At 42.9% G+C, this 25,698-nt stretch overlaps 1 protein-coding gene across 1 annotated transcript in view; it reads right to left on the bottom strand.

Annotated features, from left to right (window-relative positions):
• Nucleotides 1-807: 807 nt before the first annotated feature.
• The window catches only part of GABPB2 (GA binding protein transcription factor subunit beta 2), a 242,406-nt gene continuing 217,515 nt past the window's right edge, over nt 808-25,698 (bottom strand). Inside the window, exon 8 of the mRNA XM_053704889.1 lies at nt 808-2,906. Within this exon, the coding sequence (XP_053560864.1) occupies nt 2,622-2,906 (285 nt within the window). The 3' untranslated portion in view covers nt 808-2,621. The remainder of the gene's footprint in view (nt 2,907-25,698) is intronic.

Below are 25,698 nucleotides of genomic sequence, written 5' to 3'. Positions count from 1 at the left end.
AAAACTAAGCCCCCCAGAGATGCATTATGTCCTTTGCATACACTGCAGCCGTTTATGCACATGCAGATTGCAAAACGTGGCCATTTGTACACAAGCGACTACAAAAATAAGTCACACTTGGAAAGTTAGAAAACCATATTTTACTGCTATTAAATACATTTTTTATGGAAGCATTCTAGAATAAAATTCAGCTTTTTTGTATATTATATCTCTGAAACCACCCCAATACATATATATACATAAATAAAATAAATACATTTTACAACGTGATACTTTACAAAAAAAATAATAATCGCAATTTCTGAAATTTATCTAACTGGCCTTTAAAGGTAGAGACGCCCAAAACAAAAATTTGAAATCTATAAATTATTGTTACAAGTTTGGTATGTAAAACAGGGTCTGAGGAAAACTGGAGGTCAAGGCATTGGGTGCAAATTTGTTCTTCAATCTGTCATTACTGAAACATCAGGGCTAGACAAATTGATGGCACCCTGGTGACTCAATGCGGATAGTCATGCTTTGCTTCCATTTTCTTTCCAACACAATGTCTAGATATCTTTAAGGTCACACTCTGTAGCCTCCAGCAAAGCACTTTATATTGTTCGTGAGTATTTTCTGTGTGTGTAAGACAAATCAAGGGGATTATAAAATCAACTCAAAAACTTAAATATAGGATACATACATACATTAAAAGATTGAAGATTTTTGGTCCGGCTCTGAGATTTTAATTTATTGAGCCCTGTCGAATGTCAATCATTACTAAACAGAAGCATTCGCACACGCATATTTTTTTTTTTTGCGGGGGGGGGGGGGGGAGGGGGGGGGGGGAGAAAACATGCTTAAATTCCATTTTTTTATATCACCAATGGTAGCTTAAAGGGATATGAAACCCCAATTTTTTTCTTTCATGATTCAGATAGAGCAGATAAAATTTTCTTCTTCGCTCTATTGGTATGCTTTGTTGAAAAGCAGAGACGTATGCTTAGAAACCGGCCCATTTCTGGAGCACTATATGGCAGCAGTTTTGCAAGAATGTTTTCCATTTGCAAGAGCTCCAGATACCGACCTAGATATTTCTTCAACACAGAATATCATGGAAACAAAACAAATTTGATAATAGAAGTAAATTGGAAACTTGTTTAAAATGGAATAATTAGTCTGAATCACAAAAGAAAACGTTTAGGTTTCATATCCTTTTAATAGAATTAATTGAACATTGATCAGTGCTTTTACACACTTGTGTTTAAGGAGATAAGATAAAGTAATTTAAATTGTTTAAAATTATCCAGGTAACATAAAAACAAATGAATATATAATATTTGTGTTTACTTAAAATGTCCACATTAAACAAGTACAATTTTATTAAATGAGGTAGAATATTCTAGAATTCACTGTATAATGTATGTTAAGCATCACAATGTATTACAAAATCTATAAACAAAATGTTAAAATTGTTAAACAACTGAGTTTCTCCCATATTTTGGCAGAATATGTCCCTGAATGTTTAAGTCTTTACATCATAAATATGAGCTACATACCTTCTCTTCACGTTACCAGCAGCTGGCTACGAAATGATGAGCAAGTGTTAAATCTTGTTAAAATATAAACCCTTCATAATAAACATTCTACATGGACTAATCTGTTTGCTAGATCTGCTGCTTGTAATATAATGTCAAGCAGAGGCCCACTGGGCAATAACAAAATGTTGTGTAGAATCATTTTGGGCAAAACAAAATAACATTACCTTGAAGGTTTTAAGATCAAAACGGAACCTCTAGAAATAAATGGTACAAAATGTTCTGATATTTTATATGTTGTACTCTTTGTTTTGCATTTAAGGTATATATAATAAAAATATGATGGTACTGAAGTATACTGTATATAACATGAAGAGGTAAAAACATACATTTTCATTTACAGACACAGTCATTAAAAGGGATATTAAACAGCTCTTTCTTTAGTGTAGAAAATACTGCAAATTGACTAAACCAGCTATTAGATTTGCAGGTTGCAGAATTTGCTTTTTGGTCTCCTAGGAAGCGTGGGGCTAGAACATTTACATATAAGCAAGATCTTCTAATGTATAGAAGATGTTTATTTATGGAGGAAATATGTTTTTTATTCAGATATTCATATAAAAGTCACATATAACCAGTAGCAGATATAATTGTAGCTATTCAAGTTCCAACATGAATCTAGAGCAAAAGGGAATTAATGAAGGTAACATATATAGAATAAATCTCAGCAAAACAAGAACAACCAAATATGGAATGGAACAGGAATGATTATTGTATAACGCCAGTAGTTGTTTTGGGGGTTTCATTTACTCTAATAGCAAATAGTACAGATATGTCAATTTAGCAAATTGCATAAGATTGTGTTGTAGTGCAAGATGTTTTTTTTAGAGAGGAAGATAAAAAGGTTTGAGAGGGTAGAATAAGGGGTGCCACGTTCTATTAAATACAATGTGGTCTGCACCTCGTGACTACAGACTTCATTCACAGTGCTGCATGTGTGGTAAAATAAATCCCCAGATGATTGCCAACAACTAGTACAATGCTCAGCACATTCTGAAACCAGAGTAAAGCTTATTTGGCTTCGGTCTTTGTTTAACTCTTCAGTCACAATGCTGAGCCCTCTGTGATAATATCAGCATGATGTTCCACTGTTTCAATCTCTGTGACTTCAGTTGCTGCCAGTTCCTCAGATGAAATTATAATAGTATCACCGTCTGCTGTTACAAAGCTCTGCCCATTAGCAAATCTTTTCAGAGTCTCAAGCTTTACTTTGTATCCTTCAGCCTCCTGCTCTTTCTGTAAGAGCTGTTCTCTGAACTCTTGCGCTCTGCAGTTTGCTTCATGTAATTGCTGCTGCAACAGTTGTCGTGTTTTGTCATTATTATTGTCCTAGGGTTAAAACAAACAAAACAATCTGAATCTGGATAATCTGAAGCACAACTTTATTGGTTCCTCTCATGCTACCACAACCAAGAGAGAAGATGCAACCTCATATTGGTTGCTAGATCCATATAAATAGCAGGGTGCAAATTGATCATTTATATAAAAGGTTTTACTAATCAGCATAAACTTCAGTGCATTTTTGTATAAAATGTTAAATAGTTATACAGAAATGTCTTATTTTACCTTTATACGCTATAAAACTATTTTGGACAGATTCATAATAAAGAAATTAAATTAAGAATTATTTTGATTAAAAAAAAAAGAAAAACAGAATTTATGTTTACCTGATAAATTACTTTCTCCAACGGTGTGTCCGGTCCACGGCGTCATCCTTACTTGTGGGATATTCTCTTCCCCAACAGGAAATGGCAAAGAGCCCAGCAAAGCTGGTCACATGATCCCTCCTAGGCTCCGCCTACCCCAGTCATTCGACCGACGTTAAGGAGGAATATTTGCATAGGAGAAACCATATGGTACCGTGGTGACTGTAGTTAAAGAAAATAAATTATCAGACCTGATTAAAAAAACCAGGGCGGGCCGTGGACCGGACACACCGTTGGAGAAAGTAATTTATCAGGTAAACATAAATTCTGTTTTCTCCAACATAGGTGTGTCCGGTCCACGGCGTCATCCTTACTTGTGGGAACCAATACCAAAGCTTTAGGACACGGATGAAGGGAGGGAGCAAATCAGGTCACCTAAATGGAAGGCACCACGGCTTGCAAAACCTTTCTCCCAAAAATAGCCTCAGAAGAAGCAAAAGTATCAAACTTGTAAAATTTGGTAAAAGTGTGCAGTGAAGACCAAGTCGCTGCCCTACATATCTGATCAACAGAAGCCTCGTTCTTGAAGGCCCATGTGGAAGCCACAGCCCTAGTGGAATGAGCCGTGATTCTTTCGGGAGGCTGCCGTCCGGCAGTCTCGTAAGCCAATCTGATGATGCTTTTAATCCAAAAAGAGAGAGAGGTAGAAGTTGCTTTTTGACCTCTCCTTTTACCGGAATAAACAACAAACAAGGAAGATGTTTGTCTAAAATCCTTTGTAGCATCTAAATAGAATTTTAGAGCGCGAACAACATCCAAATTGTGCAACAAACGTTCCTTCTTTGAAACTGGTTTCGGACACAGAGAAGGTACGATAATCTCCTGGTTAATGTTTTTGTTAGAAACAACTTTTGGAAGAAAACCAGGTTTAGTACGTAAAACCACCTTATCTGCATGGAACACCAGATAAGGAGGAGAACACTGCAGAGCAGATAATTCTGAAACTCTTCTAGCAGAAGAAATTGCAACTAAAAACAAAACTTTCCAAGATAATAACTTAATATCAACGGAATGTAAGGGTTCAAACGGAACCCCCTGAAGAACTGAAAGAACTAAGTTGAGACTCCAAGGAGGAGTCAAAGGTTTGTAAACAGGCTTAATTCAACCAGAGCCTGAACAAAGGCTTGAACATCTGGCACAGCTGCCAGCTTTTTGTGAAGTAACACAGACAAGGCAGAAATCTGTCCCTTCAGGGAACTAGCAGATAATCCTTTTTCCAATCCTTCTTGAAGGAAGGATAGAATCTTAGGAATCTTAACCTTGTCCCAAGGGAATCCTTTAGATTCACACCAACAGATATATTTTTTCCAAATTTTGTGGTAAATCTTTCTAGTTACAGGCTTTCTGGCCTGAACAAGAGTATTGATAACAGAATCTGAGAACCCTCGCTTCGATAAGATCAAGCGTTCAATCTCCAAGCAGTCAGCTGGAGTGAAACCAGATTCGGATGTTCGAACGGACCCTGAACAAGAAGGTCTCGTCTCAAAGGTAGCTTCCAAGGTGGAGCCGATGACATATTCACCAGATCTGCATACCAAGTCCTGCGTGGCCACGCAGGAGCTATCAAGATCACCGACGCCCTCTCCTGATTGATCCTGGCTACCAGCCTGGGGATGAGAGGAAACGGCGGGAACACATAAGCTAGTTTGAAGGTCCAAGGTGCTACTAGTGCATCCACTAGAGCCGCCTTGGGATCCCTGGATCTGGACCCGTAGCAAGGAACTTTGAAGTTCTGACGAGAGGCCATCAGATCCATGTCTGGAATGCCCCACAGCTGAGTGACTTGGGCAAAGATTTCCGGATGGAGTTCCCACTCCCCCGGATGCAATGTCTGACGACTCAGAAAATCCGCTTCCCAATTTTCCACTCCTGGGATGTGGATAGCAGACAGGTGGCAGGAGTGAGACTCCGCCCATAGAATGATTTTGGTCACTTCTTCCATCGCTAGGGAACTCCTTGTTCCCCCCTGATGGTTGATGTACGCAACAGTTGTCATGTTGTCTGATTGAAACCGTATGAACTTGGCCCTCGCTAGCTGAGGCCAAGCCTTGAGAGCATTGAATATCGCTCTCAGTTCCAGAATATTTATCGGTAGAAGAGATTCTTCCCGAGACCAAAGACCCTGAGCTTTCAGGGATCCCCAGACCGCGCCCCAGCCCACCAGACTGGCGTCGGTCGTGACGATGACCCACTCCGGTCTGCGGAATGTCATCCCTTGTGACAGGTTGTCCAGGGACAGCCACCAACGGAGTGAGTCTCTGGTCCTCTGATTTACTTGTATCTTCGGAGACAAGTCTGTATAGTCCCCATTCCACTGACTGAGCATGCACAGTTGTAATGGTCTTAGATGAATGCGCGCAAAAGGAACTATGTCCATTGCCGCTACCATCAAACCGATCACTTCCATGCACTGCGCTATGGAAGGAAGAGGAACGGAATGAAGTATCCGACAAGAGTCTAGAAGTTTTGTTTTTCTGGCCTCTGTCAGAAAAATCCTCATTTCTAAGGAGTCTATTATTGTTCCCAAGAAGGGAACCCTTGTTGACGGAGATAGAGAACTCTTTTCCACGTTCACTTTCCATCCGTGAGATCTGAGAAAGGCCAGGACAATGTCCGTGTGAGCCTTTGCTTGAGGAAGGGACGACGCTTGAATCAGAATGTCGTCCAAGTAAGGTACTACAGCAATGCCCCTTGGTCTTAGCACAGCTAGAAGGGACCCTAGTACCTTTGTGAAAATCCTTGGAGCAGTGGCTAATCCGAAAGGAAGCGCCACGAACTGGTAATGCTTGTCCAGGAATGCGAACCTTAGGAACCGATGATGTTCCTTGTGGATAGGAATATGTAGATACGCATCCTTTAAATCCACTGTGGTCATGAATTGACCTTCCTGGATGGAAGGAAGAATAGTTCGAATGGTTTCCATCTTGAACGATGGAACCTTGAGAAACTTGTTTAAGATCTTGAGATCTAAGATTGGTCTGAACGTTCCCTCTTTTTTGGGAACTATGAACAGATTGGAGTAGAACCCCATCCCTTGTTCTCTTAATGGAACAGGATGAATCACTCCCATTTTTAACAGGTCTTCTACACAATGTAAGAATGCCTGTCTTTTTATGTGGTCTGAAGACAACTGAGACCTGTGGAACCTCCCCCTTGGGGGAAGCCCCTTGAATTCCAGAAGATAACCTTGGGAGACTATTTCTAGCGCCCAAGGATCCAGAACATCTCTTGCCCAAGCCTGAGCGAAGAGAGAGAGTCTGCCCCCCACCAGATCCGGTCCCGGATCGGGGGCCAACATTTCATGCTGTCTTGGTAGCATCTTTTTAAGTAAACCTTCTAATTTTTTATCCATAGGATCTTTGAAAGCACAACTATCCTCTATGGGTATAGTGGTGCGTTTGTTTAAAGTGGAAACCGCTCCCTCGACCTTGGGGACTGTCTGCCATAAGTCCTTTCTGGGGTCGACCATAGGAAACAATTTTTTAAATATGGGGGGAGGGACGAAAGGAATACCGGGCCTTTCCCATTCTTTATTAACAATGTCCGCCACCCGCTTGGGGATAGGAAAAGCTTCTGGGAGCCCCGGGACCTCTAGGAACTTGTCCATTTTACATAGTTTCTCTGGGATGACCAACTTGTCACAATCATCCAGAGTGGATAATACCTCCTTAAGCAGAATGCGGAGATGTTCCAACTTAAATTTAAACGTAATCACATCAGGTTCAGCTTGTTGAGAAATGTTCCCTGAATCAGTAATTTCTCCCTCAGACAAAACCTCCCTGGCCCCATCAGACTGGGTTAGGGGCCCTTCAGAACCATTATTATCAGCGTCGTCATGCTCTTCAGTATCTAAAACAGAGCAGTCGCGCTTACGCTGATAAGTGTTCATTTTGGCTAAAATGTTTTTGACAGAATTATCCATTACAGCCGTTAATTGTTGCATAGTAAGGAGTATTGGCGCGCTAGATGTACTAGGGGCCTCCTGAGTGGGCAAGACTCGTGTAGACGAAGGAGGGAATGATGCAGTACCATGCTTACTCCCCTCACTTGAGGAATCATCTTGGGCATCATTGTCATTGTCACATAAATCACATTTATTTAAATGAATGGGAATTCTGGCTTCCCCACATTCAGAACACAGTCTATCTGGTAGTTCAGACATGTTAAACAGGCATAAACTTGATAACAAAGTACAAAAAACGTTTTAAAATAAAACCGTTACTGTCACTTTAAATTTTAAACTGAACACACTTTATTACTGCAATTGCGAAAAAACATGAAGGAATTGTTCAACATTCACCAAATTTTCACCACAGTGTCTTAAAGCCTTAAAAGTATTGCACACCAAATTTGGAAGCTTTAACCCTTAAAATAACGGAACCGGAGCCGTTTTTAACTTTAACCCCTTTACAGTCCCTGGTATCTGCTTTGCTGAGACCCAACCAAGCCCAAAGGGGAATACGATACCAAATGACGCCTTCAGAAAGTCTTTTCTAAGTATCAGAGCTCCTCTCACATGCGACTGCATGTCATGCCTCTCAAAAACAAGTGCGCAACACCGGCGCGAAAATGAGGCTCTGCCTATGATTTGGGAAAGCCCCTAAAGAATAAGGTGTCTAAAACAGTGCCTGCCGATATTATTATATCAAAATACCCAGAATAAATGATTCCTCAAGGCTAAATATGTGTTAATAATGAATCGATTTAGCCCAGAAAAAGTCTACAGTCTTAATAAGCCCTTGTGAAGCCCTTATTTACGATCTTAATAAACATGGCTTACCGGATCCCATAGGGAAAATGACAGCTTCCAGCATTACATCGTCTTGTTAGAATGTGTCATACCTCAAGCAGCAAGAGACTGCTCACTGTTCCCCCAACTGAAGTTAATTGCTCTCAACAGTCCTGTGTGGAACAGCCATGGATTTTAGTGACGGTTGCTAAAATCATTTTCCTCATACAAACAGAAATCTTCATCTCTTTTCTGTTTCTGAGTAAATAGTACATACCAGCACTATTTCAAAATAACAAACTCTTGATTGAATAATAAAAACTACAGTTAAACACTAAAAAACTCTAAGCCATCTCCGTGGAGATGTTGCCTGTACAACGGCAAAGAGAATGACTGGGGTAGGCGGAGCCTAGGAGGGATCATGTGACCAGCTTTGCTGGGCTCTTTGCCATTTCCTGTTGGGGAAGAGAATATCCCACAAGTAAGGATGACGCCGTGGACCGGACACACCGTTGGAGAAATTTATGTTTACCTGATAAATGTATTTCTTTTTTGACACGATGAGTCCACGGATCATCTAATTACTATTGGTAATATCACTCCTGCCCAGCAGGAGGCGGCAAAGAGCACCACAGCAAAGCAGTTAAATATCACCTCCCTTCCCTCCCACCCCAGTCATTCGACCGAAGTAAAGGAGAGAAAGGAATTAACAAGGTGCAGAGGTGTCTGAAGTTTATAACAAACCAACAACCTGTCTATAAAACAGGGCGGGCCGTGGACTCATCGTGTCAAAAAAGAAATACATTTATCAAGTAAGCATAAATTTTCTTTTCTGTTTAATGACACGATGAGTCCACAGATCATCTAATTACTATTGGGAATCAATACCCAAGCTAGAGTACACAGATGATACGGGAGGGACAAGACAGGGAACCTAAACAGAAGGCACCACTGCTTGAAGAACCTTTCTCCCAAAAGCGGCCTCAGCCGAGGCAAAAGTGTCAAATTTATAGAACTTTGAAAAAGTGTGAAGAGAGGACCAAGTTGCAGCCTTGCAAATCTGTTCCACAAAAGCTTCATTTTTTAATGCCCATGAGGAAGCAACAGCCCTCGTGGAATGAGCCATAACTCTCTCTGGAGGGTGCTGTCCAGCAGTCTCATAGGGAAAACGTATGATACTCTTCAGCCAAAAAGAAAGAGAAGTAGCCGTGGCTTTCTGACCCTTACATTTTCCAGAGAAAACCACAAACAAGGCAGAAGACTGACGAAAATCCTTAGTCGCCTGTAGGTAAACTTTTAAAGCACGTACCACGTCTAAATTGTGCAGAAGCCGTTCCTTCTGAGAGGAAGGATTAGGACACAAGGAAGGAACAACAATCTCCTGATTAATGTTCTGGTCAGAAACTACTTTAGGCAGAAATCCTAATTTACCTTATCCGAATGAAAAATAATGCCGAGAGCTGTGACACTCTACGTTCAGAAGAAATAGCAACAAGAAACAAAACTTTCCAAGATAACAACTTAATATCTAAGGAATGCATAGGCTCAAACGGAGCCCCTTGAAGAACCTTAAGAACTAAATTAAGACTCCATGAAGGGGTAACTGGTTTGAACACAGGCCTTATCCTGACAAAAAGATTGCACGTCTGGTACGTCCGCGAGACGCTTATGTAACAAAATAAACCAGGCAGATATTTGACCCTTTAGGGAACTTTCCGATAATGCTTTCTCCAAACCTTCTTGGAGAAATGACAAAATTCTAGGAATCCTAACTCTACTCCAAGAGTAGCCCTTGGATTCACACCAATAGAGATATTTACGAGCCTGAATCATGGTCTCTATGACCGGTTCTGAAATAAAATTAATCGTTCAATCTCCAAGCAGTCAGCTTCAGAGAAACTAGATTTGGATGAAGGAAGGGCCCTTGAAGTAAAAGGTCCTTCCTCAACGGAAGTCTCCAAGGTGGAAGAGACGACATGTCCACCAGATCTGCATACCAACTCCTGCGAGGCCAAGCCGGTGCAATGAGGATCACTGATGCCCTCTCCTGCTTTATTCGAGCAATGACCCGAGGAAGAAGAGCGAACGGAGGAAATAGGTATGTTAGACTGAAGGTCCAAGGTACCACCAGGGCGGTACCAAAGGGAGAATGGAACGAATAGTTTCCATCTTGAAGGACGGTACTCTGAGAAATTTGTTTAGACTCTTGAGATCTAAAATTGGCCTGAAGGTTCCCTCTTTTTTGGGAACCACGAACAGATTGGAATAAAACCCCAGACCCAGTTCCTGTATCGGAACAGGAAATATCACTCCCAGGTCGAAAAGGTCTCTTACACAGTGTAAGAACGCCTATCTTTTTGTCTGGTCTACAGATAATCTTGAAAGCAGAAACCTGCCTCTGGGAGGAAAACTCTTGAACTCTAGTCTGTATCCCTGGGACACTATGTCTACTGCCCAGGGATCCTGAACATCTCTAACCCAAGCCTGAGCGAAGAAGGAAAGCCTGTCCCCTACAAGATCCGGTCCCAGATCGAGGGCAAGCCCTTCATGCCATCTTTGATTCAATAGCAGGCTTCTTGGATTGTTTTCCCTTATTCCAAGACTGATTGGGTCTCCAGGAAGGTTTAGACTGATCTTGCTTGGAAGAGGAAGCGGCAGAATTTACCTTGAAATTTCGAAAGGAACGAAAATTACTCTGACGTCCCTTTTGCTTGTTTCTCTTATCCCAAGAGAGAAGATGACCCTTTCCTCCCGTAATATCAGAGATTATTTCCATTAAACCTGTCCCAAACAAGGTCTTTCCCTTGTAAATAATCACCAAAAGCTTAGATTTAGAGGACACATCCGCAGACGGTTTTAACCATTAAGCTCTGTGGGCTAAAACAGCAAAACCTGATATTTTTGCTCCTAGTTTGATAACCTGAAGGGAAACATCAGTAATAAAGGAATTAGCTAACTTAAGAGCTTTTATCCTATCCTGAATCTCATCAAGGGGGGTGTCTGTCCTGATAGCATCAGACAACGCATCAAACCAATATGCCGCCACGCTAGTGACGGTAGCAATGCACACTGCAGGTTGCCATTGTAACCCCTGGTGTACATACATCTTCTTGAGTAACCCCTCTAATTTTGTATCCATAGGATCCTTAAAGGCACAACTATCCTCTATCGGTATAGTAGTTCTCTTGGCCAGAGTGGAAACTGCCACTTCCACCTTGGGTACTGTTTGCCAAGACTCCTTGATAGAGTCCGCTATGGGAAACATCTTTTTAAATATAAGAGAAGGAGAAAAAGGGATACCCGGTCTCTCCCATTCCTTAGCAATGATCTCAGTAGCTCGATCTGGTACAGGAAAAACCTCCACCAAGGAAGGTACATAAAAATATTTGTTTAGCTTACTGGATATTTTAGGATTAACTACGACCGTGGTGTCGCTGTCGTCCAATGTAGCTAAAACCTCCTTGAGTAACAGACGGAGGTGTTCTAGCTTAAACCTGAAGGATACAACTTCAGTATCAGCAAGAGGAATTACACTGTCAGAATCTGAAATTTCACCTTCAGATGCTACTATGGTATCCTCCTCCTCAGGCTTCTGGGAGGGGGCATTTGAAATAGCAACAACTGCATCAGAAACCTCGCTTACTGAACGTCTGTTTTTCCTCTTACGCTTTCCCTGCAACATGGAAAAGCAGACAACGCATCAGAAACTGCAGAAGATATGAGAGAATCAATGTCTTGTAAAGTAACTCCAGAAGGAGTTAGATAGGAAGCACAGGGCACTGCATGTGAGGGCAGTAAAACTTGGGACGCCTGAGGAGAAAGCTGCGGCATATATTGAACATTGTCATTAGATTCCTGAACAGCATCCTCTTTGGAAAATGTTGGCTCAGAAAAACAGAATTTATGTTTACCTGATAAATTTCTTTCTCCTACGGTGTGTCCGGTCCACGGCTTCATCCTTACTTGTGGGATATTCTCATTCCCTACAGGAAATGGCAAAGAGAGCACAACAGCAGAGCTGTCCATATAGCTCCCCCTCTAGCTCCGCCCCCCAGTCATTCGACCGACGGTCAGGAGAAAAAGGAGAACCATAGGGTGCAGTGGTGACTGTAGTGTACAAAAACAAAAATGTTAAACCTGACTAAAAGCCAGGGCGGGCCGTGGACCGGACACACCGTAGGAGAAAGAAATTTATCAGGTAAACATAAATTCTGTTTTCTCCTACATTGGTGTGTCCGGTCCACGGCTTCATCCTTACTTGTGGGAACCAATACCAAAGCTTTAGGACACGGATGAAGGGAGGGAACAAGTCAGGTAACCTAAACGGAACGCACCACTGCTTGTAAAACCTTTCTCCCAAAAATAGCCTCCGAAGAAACATAAGTATCGAATTTGTAAAATTTGGCAAAAGTATGCAGAGAAGACCACGTCACTGCCTTACAGATCTGTTCAACAGAAGCCGTATTCTTGAAGGCCCATGTGGAAGCCACAGCTCTAGTAGAATGAGCAGTAATTCGTTCAGGAGGCTGCCGTCCGGCAGTCTCATAAGCCAATCGGATGATGCTTTTTAACCAGAAGGAAAGAGAGGTAGCAGTAGCTTTCTGACCTCTCCTCTTACCAGAATAGACAATAAACAATGAAGATGTCTGTCTGAAATCTTTTGTTGCTTCTAGATAGAATTTTAAAGCACGAACCACATCTAGATTGTGTAACAAACGTTCCTTTTTAGAAACTGGATTAGGACACAGAAGGAACAACTATTTCCTGGTTAATATTCCTATTGGAAACCACCTTTGGAAGAAAACCAGGTTTGGTACGTAAAACGACCTTATCTGTATGGAACACCAGATAGGGTGAATTGCACTGCAAAGCAGACAATTCAGAAACTCTTCTAGCAGAAGAAATAGCAACCAAAAACAAAACGTTCCAAGATAGTAACTTAATATCTATGGAATGTAAAGGTTCAAACGGAACCCCTTGAAGAACTGAAAGAACTAGATTTAGACTCCATGGAGGAGTCACAGGTCTGTAGACAGGCTTGATTCTGACCAACGCCTGTACGAACGCCTGAACATCTGGCACGGCTGCCAGACGTTTGTGTAACAAGACAGACAGAGCAGATATCTGTCCCTTTAAAGAACTAGCTGACAGACCTTTCTCCAAACCTTCTTGGAGAAAGGAAAGAATCCTTGGAATTCTAATTTTACTCCATGAATAACCCTTGGATTCGCACCAATAGAGATATTTCTGCCATATCTTATGGTAAATTCTCCTGGTTACAGGCTTTCTAGCCTGAACCAGAGTATCTATAACTGATTCCGAAAACCCACGCTTAGATAGAATCAAGCGTTCAATCTCCAAGCAGTCAGCTGCAGAGAAACTAGGTTCGGATGTTCGAATGGGCCTTGCACTAGAAGGTCCTGTCTCAATGGTAGCTTCCATGGTGGAACCGATGACATATTCACCAGGTCTGCATACCAAGTCCTGTGTGGCCACGCAGGAGCTATTAGAATCACTGAAGCCTTCTCCTGTTTGATCCTGGCTACTAGCCTGGGCAGTAGAGGAAACGGTGGAAAGACATACGCTAGATTGAATGACCAAGGCGCCACCAATGCATCCACCAATGTCGTCTTGGGATCCCTGGACCTGGACCCGTAGCGTGGAACCTTGGAGTTCAGACGAGACGCCATCAGATCCAGATCTGGAATGCCCCATAGTTGAGTTAACTGGGCAAAGACCTCCGGATGAAGTTCCCACTCCCCCGGATGGAAAGTCTGACGACTCAAATAATCCACCTCCCAGTTGTCTACTCCTGGGATGTGAATTGCAGATAGATGGCAGGAGTGATCCTCCGCCCATTTGATGATCTTGGATACTTCTCTCATCGCCAAGGAACTCTTCGTTCCTCCCTGATGATTGATGTACGCTACAGTCGTCATGTTGTCCCGACTGAAATCTTATGAATTTGGCCTTCGCTAGTTGAGGCCAAGCCAGGAGCGTATTGAATATCGCTCTTAGTTCCAAAATGTTTATCGGGAGAAGATATTCTTCCCGAGACCATAGACCCTGAGCTTTCAGGGAGTCCCACACCGCGCCCCAGCCTAGGAGACTGGCGTCTGTCGTGACAATGATCCACTCTGGTCTGCGGAAACTCATTCCCTGCGACAGGTCTGCGGAAACTCATTCCCTGCGACTGAAATCTTATGAATTTGGCCTTCGCTAGTTGAGGCCAAGCCAGGAGCGTATTGAATATCGCTCTTAGTTCCAAAATGTTTATCGGGAGAAGATATTCTTCCCGAGACCATAGACCCTGAGCTTTCAGGGAGTCCCACACCGCGCCCCAGCCTAGGAGACTGGCGTGACAATGATCCACTCTGGTCTGCGGAAACTCATTCCCTGCGACAGGTGATCCTGAGCCAACCACCAGAGAAGCGAGTCTCTGGTTTCCTGGTCCATCTGTATCTGTGGAGACAAGTCTGCATAATCCCCATTCCATTGCTTGAGCATGCACAATTGCAGTGGTCTTAGATGAATTCTGGCAAATGGGACAATGTCCATTGCCGCCACCATTAGACCGATAACCTCCATGCACTGAGCCACAGACGGCTGAGCAATGGCATGAAGAACTCGACAAGCTTTTGAGAGTTTTGACTTCCTGACCTCCGTCAGAAAGATTTTCATTTCTGCCGAATCTATTATTGTTCCCAGGAAGGGAACCCTTGTGACCGGGGACAGAGAACTTTTTTCTACGTTCACCTTCCACCCGTGAGACCTTAGAAAGGCTAGAACAATATCCGTATGAGCCTTGGCTCTGGGAAGAGACGACGCCTGTATTAAGATGTCGTCTAGGTAAGGTGCTACTGCAATGCCCCGCGGTCTTAGTACCGCTAGAAGTGACCCTAGCACCTTTGTGAACATTCTTGGAGCGGTGGCCAACCCGAAGGGAAGGGCCACAAACTGGTAATGCTTGTCCAGAAAGGCGAATCTTAGGAACTGATGGTGATTTTTGTGGATTGGAATATGCAGGTATGCATCCTTTAGGTCCACAGTAGTCATATATTGACCCTCGTGGATCATAGGCAGAATTGTTCGAATTGTTTCCATCTTGAATGATGGAACTCTGAGAAATTTGTTTAGGATTTTTAAGTCCAGAATTGGCCTGAACATTCCCTCCTTTTTGGGAACTACAAACAGGTTTGAGTAAAAACCCAGTCCTTGTTCTGCTTTTGGAACTGGGTGAATCACTCCCATTTTGAAAAGGTCTTCTACGCAATGTAAGAATGCCTGTCTCTTTGTCTGGTCTGAAGACAAGCGAGAAAGGTGAAACCTTCCCTTTGGTGGAAGGTCCTTGAATTCTAGGAGATACCCCTGAGAGACAATCTCTAAAGCCCAGGGGTCTGGAACATCTCTTGCCCAAGCCTGAACAAAGAGAGAGAGTCTGCCCCCCACCAGATCCGGTCCCGGATCGGGGGCTATCCTTTCATGCTGATTTGGTTGGAGCAGCAGGCTTCTTGGCCTGTTTTCCCTTGTTTCAGCCTTGCAATGGTTTCCATGCTGGTTTGGGCTGGGATGCGTTACCCTCTTGTCTAGAGGCTGTAGAGCTAGAAGCCGGTCCGTTCCTGAAATTGCGAAAGGAACGAAAATTAGACTTATTTTTTGCTTTGAAAGGTCTATCCTGTGGAAGGGCATGGCCCTTTCCCCCAGTGATGTCTGAAATAATCTCTTTCAATTCTGGCCCGAATAGGGTCTTACCCTTGAAAGGAATATTAAGCAATTTTGTTTTGGATGATACGTCCGCCGACCAAGATTTTAGCCAAAGCGCTCTGCGCGCCACTATTGCAAAACCTGAATTTTTCGCCGCTAATTTTGCTAATTGAAAAGCGGCATCAAAAATAAAGGAATTAGCCAACTTCAGTGCGTGAATTCTGTCCATTACCTCATCATAAGGAGTCTCTTTCTGGAGCGAATTTTCTAGTTCATCGAACCAAAAAGACGCCGCCGTGGTGACAGGAATAATGCACGAAATTGGTTGCAGAAGGTAACCTTGCTGAACAAAAATTTTCTTAAGTAACCCTTCTAGTTTTTTATCCATAGGATCTTTGAAAGCGCAACTGTCCTCTATTGGTATAGTTGTGCGCTTAGCTAATGTTGAAACTGCCCCCTCTACCTTAGGGACCGTCTGCCATGCGTCCCTTCTGGGGTCAACAATGGGGAACATTTTCTTAAATATAGGAGGGGGAACAAATGGTACACCTGGCTTCTCCCACTCCTTAGTCACTATATCCGCCACCCTCTTGGGTATCGGAAACGCATCAGAGTGCACTGGAACTTCTAAAAATTTGTCCATTTTGCACAATTTTTCTGGGATCACCAAAGGATCACAATTATCGAGAGTAGCTAGCACCTCCTTAAGTAGGGCGCGGAGGTGTTCTAGTTTAAATTTAAATGCAATGGTATCAGTCTCTGCCTGCTGAGAAACTTTTCCTGTGTCAGAAATTTCTCCCTCAGACAGGCCCTCCCTCACCGCCAACTCAGATTGATGTGAGGGTACCACAGATGAATTATTCCCTGCGTCTGCTTGCTCATCCTCTATATTTAAAACTGAGCAATCACGCTTTCTAGGATAAACTGGCAGTTTGGATAAAAATGCTTCTAAAGAATTATTCATTACTGCCGCTAATTGCTGCATAGTAACAGCCATAGGCGCGTCAGATGTACTAGGTATCACTGGCGTTGACACAGAAGGAGAGGATGATGAACTATCCCCACTACCTTCATTTAAAGAATCATCTTGGGCAACATTTTTAAATGTGACAGCACTGTCCTTAATTTGTATGGACCCTATGGCACAATTCGCACAAACATTTAATGGTGGAACCACCTTGTCCTCCATACACACAGAACATAGGCTATCTGAAGGCACAGACATGTTAGACAAACCTAGGCAGCTTCTTAATGCAAAAAAAGTAATTTTATACAAAACCGTTACTGTCTCTTTAAATAATAAAGGAGCACACTTTATTACTGAAACGTCAGAAAAACATCAAAGAAATATCCGATTTTTCTGAAATTTTCACCGTAGTGTCTTAAAGCTATGAAAGTATTGCACAAAATTTTTTAGATCAATTGACCCTTAAATGCCCAAACCGGAGCTGATAACAGCAATTAACCGGTTAATACACTACAGTCCCCTGCCACAGTCTCCAACGCAGCTTTTACCTTCCTTATGGGTTAACCAAAAATGAAATAAACCTTTTCTAAGCCTCTTGACCTTCCACGTGAAGCTGCATGAACCTTCTGATGAAAGGCAACTGCGCAACTGAGGCGCGAAAATGAGGCCTCCTCCATCTGCATTCCAGAGTGAAGGGGCCTTTCTGACTAAAATAGGTGTCTAAACGGCTGCCAGGCGCAAATAACATACCAAAAAGTGTTTTAAAGTTTGAAAAAACACTTCAAAGTCACAAAAACATGATAAAAAACAAACGACTTAGCCCACAATAGTGTCAACCAGCAGAGAGCCCAAATTATAAGCCTTAATTCTGTTACTGAGTCTAAGAAAATGGCTTACCTATCCCAGAAGGGATAACTGACAGTCTTCTAGCATTACTTGGTCTTGTTAGAAAAGTGACTGATCATACCTGAAGCAGATAAGTCTGCAAACTGTTCCCCCTTGAAAGTTCTCTGGTTTAACAGTCCTGCGTGGGAACAGCAATCGATTTTAGTTACTGGTGCTAAAATCATACTCCTCATTAACAGAAATCTTCTTCATTTTCTGTTGCAGAGTAAATAGTACAAACCGGCACTATTTTAAAATAACAAACTCTTGATAGAAGAAATAAAAAACTACAACTAACACCACATACTCTTTACCATCCCCGTGGAGATGCTACTTGTACAGAGCGGCAAAGAGAATGACTGGGGGGCGGAGCTAGAGGGGGAGCTATATGGACAGCTCTGCTTTTGTGCTCTCTTTGCCATTTCCTGTAGGGAATGAGAATTTCCCACAAGTAAGGATGAAGCCGTGGACCGGACACACAAATGTAGGAGAAAAAGTCTATCCCTATGGTTTAAAGTCCTCTCAATACATGGGGAACAGAAAGGGATTGGTGGTTCCACATTGGCATCAAAACACAAAGAACAAGTGACACTTTGCATGGCCTCTTGGTCCATTCTGATTCACAATGAATCAACTTATCAATAAAAAGTTAAAATTTTTTAATAAAAATCAAAACATACAAAAACGTTACTGTCACTTTAAATTTTAAAACGGTAACTTTTTTCCTTTTTTATTTTTTAAGTGTAGAGAGGATAAAAAAGCTTAAATAACACTGCAGATCACCTCTACACCTCAGCAGTACTTTGCTGAGGTGCCTACCTGACCGTTGTAACTAACTCCCTCTGAGCAGAAGTCGTTCCCACACTATGAGATCCGGAACGCAGCAGCAGCTGCAGAAGTCGGTCTCCGGTCCTAAATACGCATATTAAATTAGAGAATGCGTAATAGGCAAAGCAGCAGTACAACTTCCCTTCCGATTAATCAGGAAGTGAAGGAGAAAAGGCGCGCAACGCAATTGCCGCCTCCTCTAGTACCGCCCATCGTGGGCATCGCCAATACAGTCATCTCCCGGTTGGCATATTTGTTATGAAACCGCCGGGAGATGTGAACCACCACAAAGCATTTTCCTTGCCCCAGTGCCTGCGTCTAGGCTGTCACATAGTGTCTCCTGTGTACATAGGAGAATTTATGTCTAATAAATATAAAGTGCCCAACTTTTTCTGAGTTTTCTTCCATTAACCCCAGAAATTAAAGTCCGCACTTACCTCATATTCTGCCCGACAGCAAGGCAGCTCCCAGGTTTGAGAGGTCCTCTCCCTCCCATGGACCGTGACAAAAGAGAAAGGACTGAGTAAAATCCCTCAGTTTTTCAGCGTTAGGGCAGCATCAGTATGGGAGGCACAGTGGGAATTATGTCCAACAAGTTCCCATTGCTCTAAAGCCACCACTGCTCTACTGAAGAGACTGATATGGACTATGGCTACACCCCAGGACAAAGCAGCACACTCTTGTACTACTTTAAAAATAATAAACTCTTGATTGAAGAATCTTTTCTAAGACCTAACTTTACCAGGGAGGGAAGGGAGGTGATATTTAACAGCTTTGCTGTGGTGCTCTTTGCCGCCTCCTGCTGGGCAGGAGTGATATTCCCAATAGTAATTAGATGATCCGTGGACTCATCGTGTCATTAAAAAGAAATAACATTTTCTCAGGAATACTAAAAAGTGAGAAAAAAAAAAGGGTTTTGTCCCAGATTAATTCCTGGGGTCATTCAGTTTGGTTGAGTTTTACATCATTTGTTCATTAAACCCTTATTTCCTACAGGAAACACCTCCAGGGCGGTAGTGGAGTAGCTGAACAGCTGCTTAAATTTAAATAAAGTAGTAAATAGTGCTACTGCTATAAACCAATAGCAAATCATTTTTTAAGTATTTTTAATGGGATTAAGACTAGTCAAGAACAAATGCTTGCATATTTAGATGAGACAGGAAGCAAACGTCAAACTGCTGGATACAGCTATTAAACAAAGCAAATCTCAATTTCTGAAACTTTTCCTGCCTGAATAATGTAAATATGAACTTTTGCACCCTTTCCCGCCTTTACGGTAATGGCTTTAACATGTTTTGTTGGTGTTTTTCTAGTAATCACAATCCAAAAATGCTTCTGCCATTAATATCTCTCAAGCTCAAAATCTTTACCTGCCAAAAAACAACACAAAATCTTTATCTGTGTTGTTAAAGTGAAGGTAAACAGAGGGGCGTGGCCTGACCAAGCTAAGAAATGGCCGCATAATTAGTGAGCTCTGATCAGCTCATCGAACAAAAACTACTTATGTAGTCCCAAACATCAGCCAACTACCTCAAACGAAGGAGTATCATCCTAATCCCTAACCTGGTCACTCTGATTACTTTAGGGGAGCTGGCAGCACATGGAGGAGGGTAAAGACCAAACTCCTAGCAAAGCCTCACAGCACCGCAGAAGCAGCGACGGCGCCAAAACACAACAGACGGCTAACATTACCCACACCGCAACACCGGAGATCCTTGAAAGTGGTGAGCGGCCATAGAGAAGTGGTGAGAGCCATCGGCAGGTACAAACGGCAGCGGAGGTTGGAGAGAGCTGCGCAACTTTGAACCCACGCTACAGCAGGGTGAATCCCCAAGATGGCGCCGACGACCGCAGTGAACTGACACCGCAAGCGGAACTATCCGCCAGGTAAACACGGCACCTTATAACACAGGGCAGAGAGGGGGAAACCGAGGGGCACAAAAACTGCAACAAGCAACGATAGCCCTCTACATATAAAATAAGAACCCACGGTTTTCAGGGGCTAGATCCAGGCCTTAAGAAAATTTAAGAGACAGCCTCCAGTATACCTTAATAATAGAGACCACGCACAAAGACCAAACTCCCCACTGAATGTGACAAAGCTCAGCAGACCCACCTGAAGGCTCGCAATTGCCTAGTTAGACAGCCAGATTAAATATACCTGCCTGAATCAGTGGTATATTTTAACCAGAGGAACTGGGGGAAACTTTCAATATAAAATTAATAGACAAAGTGGCACTAACTGAAGCACTCCCAATACCCCAGCAATAGCTTTCACCGCCCAAAACCACTAAAGACATTAGACCACGAATCTGTGTGGCCCCAGCTACACTACTAGCAGTGAGAGCAGCATTTACCTACACAACAATGTCAGCCAGAAGACTAACAAAGGGCGATAAAACATCTAAGCCATCCACAGTCAACGCCTATTTTAAAACAACTATAAACCCCAAACCAAACATAATGGAAGATATGGAAGAGGGGGATCAAGGTACATCAGATATAGAACAGGCTGAGACAAATGAAGAGACCACCCCAGTGACCAAAGCAGATCTAAAGGGCCTGGTCTCTAAACAAGACATAACAGCCAACTTCGAAAAGCTCTGGAATAAAATTGATAACATGCATACGGCAATGACCAACAGCTTATCTGAAATCAAATCAGAGATTGCCGAACTTGGAGGGCGGATGGACACACTAGAAGAACACACTGACACTCTAGTCGAAGATATCACTAATGTTACCCAATCCGTGGCCTCTCACCATCAGGAATTAACCGAGATCCAAGAAAAACTCGAGGATCTAGAGAATAGGAGTAGGAGGAACAATATTAGGCTGAAAGGAGTTCCAGAAAGTATCCTTAATAAAGACCTCCTCTCCTATGTGGCGCAACTGTTTCATCAGGTGACAGAAGGAACTGGAGAATTCGAAATGGGAATTGAAAGAGCCCACAGAGCCCTCAAGCCAAAACCCAAAGAGGGCATGCCCCCTAGAGATATAATTATCAAAATGGCGCTTTTCCAAGACAAAGAGAGAATCCTACAAGGAGCATGCAAGAAACCCACACTGAAATTCCAAGGGAACGTAATACAGTTCTATCAGGATCTTAGTGTTAGAACTCTTCAACGCAGAGGGGCTCTCAGACCGTTGACACAGCTATTAAGGAAACATCAAATAGCATACAAATGGGGTTTCCCCTTTGCCCTGTACATTAACAAAGACTCCAGAACAATTACTCTCAAAGAACCATCAGATATCCATGAGGTCTGCCAAATCCTAGGCCTGGAAATTCCAAAGCTCACAACCCCTGCCCCCCTACAGCGACTAATGAAACCAGCGGACCAGATCTCAAAACCACAATGGTCTAACTCGACTAGGAAGAAACAAAAAACCTGAAAACTCCTCTTTGGGACATACTCAGGGTCACTAAACCCTTCCATGTTGAGCTCTGTAATAACTATCGCAAGTTGACATGGAGACAGCCAAGGAAATACAAGCTCTTTAAAGACACTTTCTCCAAAATCAACAATACCTGTGAACCCACAGTCCTACAGGAAGACTGGCTTTCCCTCTTCCGAAAGTTCATCTCTGAGAGTACAGGGACATTTGAGGACTCAGAGCGAGACTTTACTTACAACACCTACCCTTATTGCCTTGGGACTTTTATTTTTTCTTACTCAACCAAGCTCAATTCGATGTAGCTGAACTGACACCCCTAGTTAACAAAGTCGTATTATTATTGCACTTTAAGTGATTCTCTAATATGTTTTTTCCTCCTCTTCTTGTCCTTTTTCTTCCTTCCCCCCCACTCTATCTTACAGTTGAGATGGTTGGAGGCCCCTACAATGTTGAATTGTATAGTTGTAACTGTTTTTTTCATGTGTTTCAAGATGTCGTATGGGAGAGGTCTGTGCGATTGGGGGCCATCATGAGAGGTGCTTTGGAGCTATCATCAGAATGGTATGAAACTCTGGAGGGTGGGGAGCCTGGAAAGGTCTCACGGAGACCAGGTAAGCTGACAATACACAAACAACACACAAATGGATAGTGAGTTGACTATAGCTACACATAATGTACGAGGCCTCAACACTGACACCAAGAGAAGATTAGCCTTTAACCAATACACCATGCTAAAGGCCAAGTTACTGTTTCTTCAAGAAACACATTTTGTAACACCCCAACTCCCCTACTACTGGACCAAAAACTTCCCCACACACTTCCACGCAACTACCAAGTCGAAAAAGAGAGGAGTCTCGATTCTTATTCACTCCTCTGTTAATTACATACACGAATCTGCTACTGCGGATCCCGAAGGTAGATACTTAATCTTAAAGGGACAGATAGACAATGTAGGCGTTGTTTTATGTAACGTTTACGCGCCCAATGAACAACAACATATATTCTTTGCCAAAATATCGCAACTTATAACACAGTGGTCACAAACCAGAACAATTTTAGCGGGCGACTTTAATATCCCCATCTCACCACAAGACACAAGAGACCCAAGATTGACATCAAATAAACAGTCAAGGCGGGATAGCATAATGCGACATATTAAGGCTTCACTCAGTACACACTCGCTGCTAGATTCCTGGCACATTTTAAATGGCAACACCAATGACACAACCTTCTATTCGGCGGCTCACAATACATATTCCCGACTTGATTATGTCTTCACCAGTCAAATTATGCAACCGACACTCAGCTCCTCCAGCATTTGCCCATGTGTGTGGTCGGACCACTCAGTGGTACTACTTAAGATGACTGGACTAGCAGATCCAAATAGATCTAGGTCCTGGACGTATGACCCAATCCTACATAAAAACCTGCATATCCACTCTTCCACTCTGCAACACCTGACGGAATTTTGGGACATTAACACAGACACCACTGACAACCCGACATATGTATGGGCCGCTCACAAATCCGTACTTAGAGGCACTCTCATCAAAGAAAAGACTATACACGCTAGACAGACGAGACGAGATTGGTTGCAAACACATGAAGACATAGCGCATTTAGAAAGACAACATAGATTAACGGGGAACCCCACTACACTGAGTAATCTACAAAACAAAAGAGACTCGTTGGCTAAGATGCTGAGCTCCCAAGCCAACAGAGCTATAACGAAACTAAAATCACAGTATTTTATATACGCTAACAAGCCAGAGAAATTCTTGGCTCATAAACTTAGAGAAAAATGCAAAACAGCTAATATCCCACTCATTGAAAGACAAGATGGTACAAGCACTACAAACCCCCAAGACATAGTTGACACCTTTGGAGACTTTTACGCACAACTTTACGACGGCCACAAAGTAACACACAGCCCAAAGATAGAGGCTCTCACACAGAGCTTTTTAGAAAATCCTTCGTTGGTTAAACTAACAGCAGAGGACAAAAAGTCGTTAAATGAACCCATCACAACGTTAGAGGTTGTCTTGGCGATAAAAGCTCTAAAACCCGGAAAAGCAGCAGGTCCAGACGGTTTCCCAGGGGAATACTACAAGTTGTTCAGAAGGGAACTAGTCCCCCACCTGACCAAATTTTGTAACCATATTATGCAAGGTCACCCAGTACCAGCTGAGCTGCTACAAGCAAAAATAATAGTCATACCCAAACCGGGCAAAGACCCAAAAAAGTGCCCTAGCTATCGCCCCATCTCCCTGATCAATCAGGATATTAAAATCTTTACCAAGATCTTGGCCAATAGGCTAGCAAACATTTTACCCAAACTAATACATAAAGACCAAGTAGGATTCATTAGAGACAGAGAAGCCCCAGACAACGTGAGACGAACTATAGACACGGTCCATCACCTCTGCGAAACACGAACGCCTTCTCTGCTCCTCGCGTTGGACGCGGAGAAGGCGTTTGATAGGGTAGACTGGAGGTACATGATTAAAACCCTGACACAATTGAACTTTGACGGCCCCTTCCTTGACGCTATCAAAACAATATACACCAACCCATCGGCCCTTGTATCCTCTAACGGCTATAGATCTAAATCGTTCCCTATTCTGAATGGGACCAGACAGGGGTGCCCACTGTCCCCCCTGTTATTTGCGCTGTGTATAGAGCCCTTGGCAGCCAAGATAAGGACGAACCCTGATATAATAGGAGTTAAAGTGGGAAACGCAGACTACAAAATTAGCCTTTTTGCAGACGACATACTGCTCACCCTGACCAGCCCTATGCTATCACTTCCAAACCTATATGAAACGCTAGGAGAATTCTCGTTAATCTCCGGCTATCGTATTAACTCGGATAAATGCGAAATGTTACCAATAGAGATCCCCACTCACACAAAGAAACTAATCGAAATAAACTTTGATTAAAAAAAATCTAAGGGTCCCTTGAAATACTTAGGGGTGGGAATAACGGCTCAAACCCAGCAGTTATACAAAGCCAACTACATACCTCTATACAAATCCATCAGGAAAGACCTACAATCATGGAAGAAGCATAACTTCTCCTGGATGGGGAGGATATCAGCGGTAAAGATGACCGTCTTGCCCCGCCTGCTCTATCTCTTTAGGGCTCTGCCCATACGCATTCCATATCCCGACTTAGAGAAACTTCAAACAGAGGTACTGTCATTTATCCGCGGTAAAAAAACATGCTAGAATAGCAAAGAGAACCATGACAGGTCACAGAAGCTTGGGCGGCTTGGGGATCCCCAATCTCATAGAATACTACAAGGCAGCTAGACTAGCCCAGGACACCTTAATACTTAGGGCCAAGGAGGAAGCTCTTTGGATTCAGTTAGAGTCAGACATGAGGGGGGGGGGGGCGGGTCAGACACCATACTATGGGACCACAGAGTTGGCACACACGAGACAAAGCAGCACCAATCAGTCACAATAGAGACCACCCAAATTCTATGGTCAGAACTAGCACACAAAGGAGGGATGTGCCCTATAACCTCAACACTGAGACCCATCAGATACCTCCTCCACAAAGATTTGCAAAGAACAATCAATAAATGGGAAAAACAGAATTTATGTTTACCTGATAAATTACTTTCTCCAACGGTGTGTCCGGTCCACGGCGTCATCCTTACTTGTGGGATATTCTCTTCCCCAACAGGAAATGGCAAAGAGCCCAGCAAAGCTGGTCACATGATCCCTCCTAGGCTCCGCCTACCCCAGTCATTCGACCGACGTTAAGGAGGAATATTTGCATAGGAGAAACCATATGATACCGTGGTGACTGTAGTTAAAGAAAATAAATTATCAGACCTGATTAAAAAACCAGGGCGGGCCGTGGACCGGACACACCGTTGGAGAAAGTAATTTATCA

The sequence above is a fragment of the Bombina bombina genome, chromosome 1 (assembly GCF_027579735.1).
Source record: "Bombina bombina isolate aBomBom1 chromosome 1, aBomBom1.pri, whole genome shotgun sequence".
Taxonomy (NCBI): Eukaryota; Metazoa; Chordata; class Amphibia; order Anura; family Bombinatoridae; genus Bombina; species Bombina bombina.
The sequence above is the reverse complement of the archived record's forward strand: the minus strand, read 5'-3'. Positions and strand labels throughout refer to the sequence as shown.